This window comes from Limulus polyphemus, unplaced genomic scaffold (genome assembly GCF_000517525.1).
Source record: "Limulus polyphemus unplaced genomic scaffold, Limulus_polyphemus-2.1.2 Scaffold3077, whole genome shotgun sequence".
Taxonomy (NCBI): Eukaryota; Metazoa; Arthropoda; class Merostomata; order Xiphosura; family Limulidae; genus Limulus; species Limulus polyphemus.
This window is the reverse complement of record NW_013668687.1, coordinates 10115-17847: the sequence shown is the minus strand read 5'-3', so window position 1 is coordinate 17847 and position 7733 is coordinate 10115. Positions and strand designations below refer to the sequence as shown.

At 36.4% G+C, this 7733-nt stretch overlaps 1 protein-coding gene across 2 annotated transcripts in view; it reads right to left on the bottom strand.

Moving 5' to 3' along the window:
- The window catches only part of LOC106468610 (cytosolic carboxypeptidase 2-like), a 69340-nt gene that overhangs the window by 56344 nt on the left and 5263 nt on the right, over positions 1 to 7733 (bottom strand). For both annotated transcript variants that reach the window (XM_022396957.1, XM_022396958.1), the window contains exon 3: positions 6506 to 6560. In XM_022396957.1, coding sequence (XP_022252665.1) covers positions 6506 to 6560 — 55 coding nt within the window. The remainder of the gene's footprint in view (positions 1 to 6505; positions 6561 to 7733) is intronic.

The following is a 7733-nucleotide window of genomic DNA, read 5'->3' as shown; positions in this document are numbered from 1 at the left end:
ATAAGTAATAAGGATATTAAAGTAGATGTTGTGATCCTAAGTAAAAAAATCAAAAGAACAAGAATAACCAATAACACTGCAAAAAAAAAAGAATACCTGAAAACAAATTAAATCATAGCATCTATGGCATAAACTAACAATGGGTTACAAAAAATGAAACATGAAGTGTATGAATACAGAACAAGTCTTGAAAATTCTCCCCAATCCCAAAATCATGAGAAGATGGGTTAAAAAAAATTTAAGTACTGAAATCATCTCACACCAGACAATTTACATACGAGTGAAATAAGCTCAATATGGAAAGTTATCATTTTCCTAAATTGAAAATGCATTTCCAATAGATGCTTACTTCCTCTAACAAAAAGATTTTCTTGATTTATACTGCCCTCTATCAGCACAAACCTTTGCTTGCCTTTAGCCTTGATACTCCCATTTATCCTCAGGTATGTTAATGTGAGATATCTGCATACTAACATGCAAATGATTATGCAGCAACCCTCCATCAATAGGTGTGCAACACTATCCCCATAGTATCTAGCACCCTCTCTATTCTTGCAGCTGTTAACCACTTCGAGAATCGTCAGATAAAACAAATCCACACTGGAAATGGGGAGGACAGGTGGGAAATGTAAGTGGAGGTAAGGATCTGTTCCAAAATGTATTTTCCGATATGATATCTTACTTCCTCTCAAAAAAGTTTGAATCCCACATTGAAAAGGTGAAGGGCCAGTGAGAAGATGATCCCCCCTTTAGGAAGTGGCCAAAAAAAACCATGAGGTGTGAGAAGGAACTAAAAATAATGTACCTCTGGGAGATCGCATCACTTCTGAGCCAGGTGGAAACAAGGAGAGACCCTACGAAAAGTTAAAGAAAATAAAGGGACCCTTGTGTGTAGAGTGGCTAGAGCATGACAGACTGCAGTTGGAACTTTGATCTCAACCAACACTTGGCAGCATCTGGAATTGTACATCAGGTTCGTGGTAGGAAGAGGGTCCTCTACCATTCACCTCAAAAATGGGTACCAGTAGAAAAGAGGAGCTTCTGTACCAAAAACCTACCTCTGCATGCGTGCACTTCCAACACAACCAACACCAGGCCACCAGGATCTGACATCTGGCATATAGTAGTAAGGTGGAGAGCCCAAACGGGTGTACATCTCCTGTCCAAAACCTGGTGGCATTGTGAATTTTTTATCCAGTCCACAGCAGGAGGAGGGAACCCAGCCTTACACATGCAGGAATTCATGTGTCTCACCCAGCTACAACCAACACAAGATCCATTAGATGCAGACATCCAGTAGAGGGTAGGAAGAGAGACTGCTAATTGTGGTTGCATCTCCAGTCCAAAACCTGGTGGCATTGGGATGATATCATCGTTGCCTTAGCTGGAGAGGCAAATTGCACTACATGGTGGAGTGCTACATCCAACACCTGATGACAACAGGAAGGGTATTACACTATCTACATCAGCAAAATGCTACCTCCCTACTCTCAACTGAGTGATATTTGATATTGTGTACACTCAGGAGGACAGGCCTCCATGGTCCACCACCCCAGTGGCTAGGAACTAGAAGAAAGAGGTAAAAAGTGAATTGGAGAGTCTGGAAGACCACAGTATTGAAGACAGTGCAATGGATGACTACAATACCCTATTTTGACAACATCTGGAACTGTACATCAGGTATGCAGAGGGAAAAGCCTCAAATGCCACAGATTATCAGAGATGGAAAGTAATCCCTATCAAGTTACTCATATTAGTCCATGAGTGTATGATCCAGGACAAACATATTTATGAAGTAAAATACCATGAAGTATACCTACCAGCAGAACACCCTATCTCAACAGTGGGCATAATATGATCTGGTTATGTTATATTACATTGTATTGTGGGCATAATATGATCTGGTTATGTTATATTACATTGTATTGTGGGCATAATATGATCTGGTTATGTTATATTACATTGTATTGTGGGCATAATATGATCTGGTTATGTTATATTACATTGTATTGTGAAAAACAGAGAGATAACATAAATGGAGTCAATCACCAACACTTGGTACCATCTGGAATTGTACATCAGATCTGCAATAGGAAGAGCCTCAATGCTATGGATCATTTGAGATGTTATATGAGCACAGATCTTTCATTGCTGAATTATGACTAAGTATACCTGGACAGGCAATACTTGTCACAGAGTGGGATCCAAACATGTGAGAAAGGCCCCTGCACAGAAAAGGAAGTACTTACCACTCACTAGAAAACAAATTTGTAAAGGTATGTGGAGTGACCCACATACCTACACTGATTATGTCTCCCAAGGGAAGATGGAAATGTGCAGCCAGGAACATAGAAAGGTGGGAGATCTGTTGGGAAGAAACAACAAAATAAGTTGAAAACCATCAGGAGAAGAGGTAAGAACACACCAAGCAAATCAACTTGCGAATCCAACCTGTAATGGTAATGGGAGAAAGATCACAGGAGTGGTTAGCAGTCCAAGGAATAACTAACATAGAAATGGGAGCCATGAAAGGGAGACGTGCATGTCTTATACCATTGGAGAGCCCTGACCTTGCAAAGGAGGCAGTCAGGATTGGAATGGTTATAAAGGTGGTAAATGGAAGGAAGGGAGATGAGTGTGAATGCATAAGTATTCTCTTGAACAGCCAAAGTTTTGGGCATAAAGTAACAATCTGGAAGAAGGAGAACATAGGAACTATGAAACAAAAATGCATTGCATATAAATCATGAACACAACTCAACTACAAAGTCTGCATGCCAATATGAGCAAGAAAAGGAACTTAAAGGAAAGTGATATAATGAACATGAAGACAAAACTTCAAGAGGAGGATGTGTAAGAGCATGCTGGACCACAGTGAGATTCCAATCAGGAAGTGAAGCAGGGTAAGGAGGACAGGAACTGTGGAAGGAACAAAACAACATGTACTAGACACGTGACCAAAAACCTAAAACATGGATGATAAAGCCATCCAATAGCCCACAACACAGGAAATCAAAAGGACTCTGTCAAAAAACCAAGGTACAAATGGATGTGAAGTGAGGAACATTATGATAGGAAGGGTGATAACCACATCAGGCAGACCAACAGTGGTACATGTATCAATGACATTGGTAAACTGCCATGGAGGAAGGATAGACAGGATGGGAAGTTAAGAAAGCCACACAATGCAAAAGTCTGGCCCTTCTGGTGAGGGACTGGACAAAAGCCATGTGTGAAGACAGTGTGTGGAAATAGACAGATAATGCATGCCTAATTGGTGCTGAGGAAGGAGTGTCAGAGATAAAGGAAAGGGGCAACATCAAAAGCTTGGCAGTAGGTGAGAAGATTCAGCCACAATGATCATGAAGTTGAAAAACATCCCAAGATAAACCAAAAGTTTTTCATGGGTGTAAGAAAAGACTTCATCATCTTGAAAAGCCAACCTATTTTGGTATTTTCCTGGAGAAGAAACTGAGTAAGTAGGGCGAATTCTTCATGTGAGGAGGCCAAAAGTAACAAGTTGTCCATATAATGATGGAAACAAAAGTTCCTGGTATGAATCAGGGGGTCAATTGCTCAGACTACCAAAGAGAACCTATAAGGCACGGAGATAAGACCAAACAGAAGTGCCTGAAACTGAAATACATACACACTTGATGAGCAAAGTGAAGAACTGGATGCATGGGATAGGGGAAGATAGAGTGAAAACAAAAACAAAAAACAAAATACAACTTCAGGTGAACTTTGGAAGGACTAATAAGCACTTCAAACACAATAAATCAATGATCAGGTGCCAATCCCTTGTCTTGTGGGGAACAAAAAACAGACGAGATGAAATACAAATGACTATGCAAAGTTAAATACCATCTTACACTTGTCTGTAAGTTACAAAAACGTAAATCTCATATGATTCTTGTCAAGAGTTACGTGCCAGACTTTAAGAGGATTATAACATTATATTTTTTCCGATCTTCTGGATATAAAAATTTTACTGATTGTTACTTTGTTTATTCATGAAATTAATGTATCAGACCTTATATCTGACTCTTACTCTTACTTTGCCCTTAAATACAACCACAGATTCACTTCATATAAAAACAGTAAAATTCAGTCAAAACACAAATGAACTTTGATTGTCCAATTTTGTAAACAAAGAATAGAGACATAGCATCAGTCTGCTAAAAGCCCTAAATACTGTTTGGTGGGATCTGTTTACAGCCCTTATGTATTTTTCAAACATCAGGGTCTATTGCATATGTGCATAACAGAGGAATAAGAGCTCACAGGGAAGTAAGACAGAAGTGCTTTGAATACCAAAATCTCCATGGTGCAAATATTCAAAGAAGAGGATAAAGCCCTCATCTTCCAGGAGTTGAAAAAAAATCCCCTGGTGAACAAGAAACTGAGAAGTCAAAATGGACTTGTAAAATTAGACTAGCTAGTCCAGGTGAGAGGCCTTCCTGAGAATAATAGAGGTAACAATTGTCAATTCCTGTTGAGGTGGGGCTAGGAGAAGCTATACAACCACGTGACAAGGGAAAGGAATGCCCAAAAGATGCATGTGCTGGGCAAAGAAATATATAATCCAGCTGAATAGGTAAGAGACCATAGGTATGCCAAAGGGAAAGGCATGGAACTGAAAGACATGACCACTGAGGACAAAAATGGGGATGTGACAGAGCACAGGACAGATAAGAATGTGAAGGAAAGCATTTGAGACATTTACCTTGGTAAAATACAGATCAGGAGAGAGTTAGGGCCCAGAACAAACTGAGAAAGTGCTTCATCAATAATATATGAACAACAGAAAGGTATCCTGATGCAAAAAAAGTCAATGTCAGGGTGCCAAACCCCAACATACAGATAAAAATTAGAGGGACACTCAATAGAATACATACCTCTGCCATGTAGCGTTGATCATATATAGCTTTAAAAAAATAAACAAATGTGTCCGTATATCCGTCATTATCCACGGACATGGACCATTTTTGGCAGGATAATGAGGAAAAACATTCTACATAAATCCACCAAGTTTCATCATAATCCAATCATTTTTAATTGAGTTACATAGCAAAAATAGTTGGAAAAATTGGTCTTCATGTTAACAAATAGGTATTTTTTTTTATTTTCATGACCTTGCTGTGACTTTGCACCTCTAAAAACTAATCACTTCTAAGTTGGGTTATAGTCCAAACGTATACCAAATTTCTTCAAAATCCATTCAGCCATTTTCAAGAAATCTTACTAACAAACACACACGGGTAGAAAACATAACCTCTGTCCATCTATGGTAGAATATCACATACCTGATTTATGTACCTCATCAGAGTGAGAAGAGCCAGGAACAAATATGGGGTGAGAGAGGTGACCAATATCATCCATGGTTGAAGCAGACTTCATAGAAGACAAAGAAATAAAATGACTAAGGGCATATAGGAGAAGACATTGGCAGAAGGGAATCAGCCACTTGATGCAAGAAAGTGAGAACATATTAATGAGTGAATGTGTTGGTACAACAAGGTTTCTCACAGCTCAGTAAGGTCGTGGAATCGAAGTTATGAATAAGACTGAAAGTACTTCACCATAGAGTGAATTCTGAAACCTGTCACACACAGGTGTATGCTCTAATAAGTGAGATAAAGAGGAAATAACTAAATGTCAGGTCAATATTATATTTGTTATCTCTCTCTCTCTCTCTCTTATATATATATATATATATATGTGTATATATATATATTTTTAAGTGGCATACCTTGTGAAAAGTAGTCTAAAGTATAGATATGGTGGCTATAGAAAATGAAGTTGCAGTCAACTGTATGGAACAAAAATAAAATGAGAATGAAAGCAATGCAGCACTAAACAAAAAGGACAGTCAATTACATCAACTAGAAACTCAAAAAGCACAGGAAAAAACATGTTTGAACACAGACAGTGCCAAGGAAAGATGACCCTATGATCATGTGATAGTGCTCACAGGGATTACCATGCATGGAGGTCATGTCATCCTCCTATTAATGAAAGGCTACAACATTATGATGATTGTCATACGCTGGCACAATACACGTGTGGGTTGGAAGTTGTTCAAGGCTTGTAGCATGCACAGGAATTTCCATTGCAGTTGAGTGCAAGGTAATAGTTCTTAGTGAAGAACTATGTAACAACCATTTTTATTCAGTATCATACTCTGCTTTCAATTTTTTCTAAGAAAATTTTGTAATTTTGTTTGTCTTATTAGTAAGTAGACATATTTTGTTCAGTAAAATGATGTAAAATCTATGAATTTTTATTCTGACTAATGAAACTTCAGATTCAGGAGTAAATACCTGAATTCTGACCAATTAAACAAATTTCATAATAACTAATTTACCAAAAAATAATTAAATTTTAAAAATATAGGTATGTTTGTATGATAACTGAAAATTATTTCAAATATTATATACACTAGCTAGTTTTATAGCTTTACAAAAATACTACGAAAATAACAGTAATTTTTAAATACCCATACCTGTACAAAATCCATAGTACTGTAAGTGTTTTTTCATAAAGTTTTCATATGGAGTCTTCATGGTGCATTGAAAATAAACAGTATAAAGAAGTAAAAATTATAGATATTCAAAACTGAATAATTTGTCAATATTTCCATGAAGTATTCATTAACTCATCAATACTTTCAGTAAAGGTTTAAAAGCAATCTGAATAAAATATTTACTCTATGCTGAAGTATAAGGTACACTTTTTCAATTTTCACTTAAATTAGTCTTGAAAGAACTCTTTCTTTAAAAATTCATAATTTTCACAAATTAATTACTCGTTCAATAATTATCTCTATGGAAACTCATATAATATAATATATATATATTTATCTCTGCAGTGAATATCATTCAAGCAACATTCCCATGTAAAATAAATCATACTAATACATAAATCAACTGGGTATCTTAACCAAATGTGCACTGGACTGATCCTGTATTTGAGAAAAAATGCTAACAATAATTCTGAATTTCTATGTTTATCTACACACACAAAAAAAAAACAAATCTATAAATATGCATTTCAGAGGTTTTGCAAATGCAATATGCAAACCGTACAATAGACAAAAATATTTTTGTTTGTTTACATGAACTTCATCTTGCATTCCAATTTGTTAAAGTCTGAATCTGACTGATATCATCAGTTCACAGAAATATCATAGTTTAAATATTTTTGTAACATATCTGAAATTTTGTGTACATTTTTCTAAAAGCATGCCACATTTCATGTAGATGAACATAATGAATTCAGAATTATGGTTAACATTCCTTTCACCCATTCTCATGACTAAGTTATTCAGAGATTTAACATCACTTTATAATCAGTATCTCAATTGAATCTCCTGTTATTATTAAGTAGACTTATCCCATTACTGTAAAAATAATTTAGTACAACTTGATATACCACACTAACAGAGTCCACTCAAATTGGACTCCATTAGTACAGTATTATTACATTCTGAGTTTGCATTGTTTATTTCAATGGTATCTGTACTCCCACTAGTTGTAAATTGACTAGAAGAAGATCATCATAATTGCTAAACATTTATCCATCATTTAGCAGAGACCAATGTGTGTGAATGTTAGCACCAAAAACAGTGTCAGCAAGTGGGTGCTTGGAAAATAAGTGAGAGATATATCAAACAATATGTTACGACAGCGGAAGTCACGTAATCATTCTCATGATTAAGTTATTCAGAGATT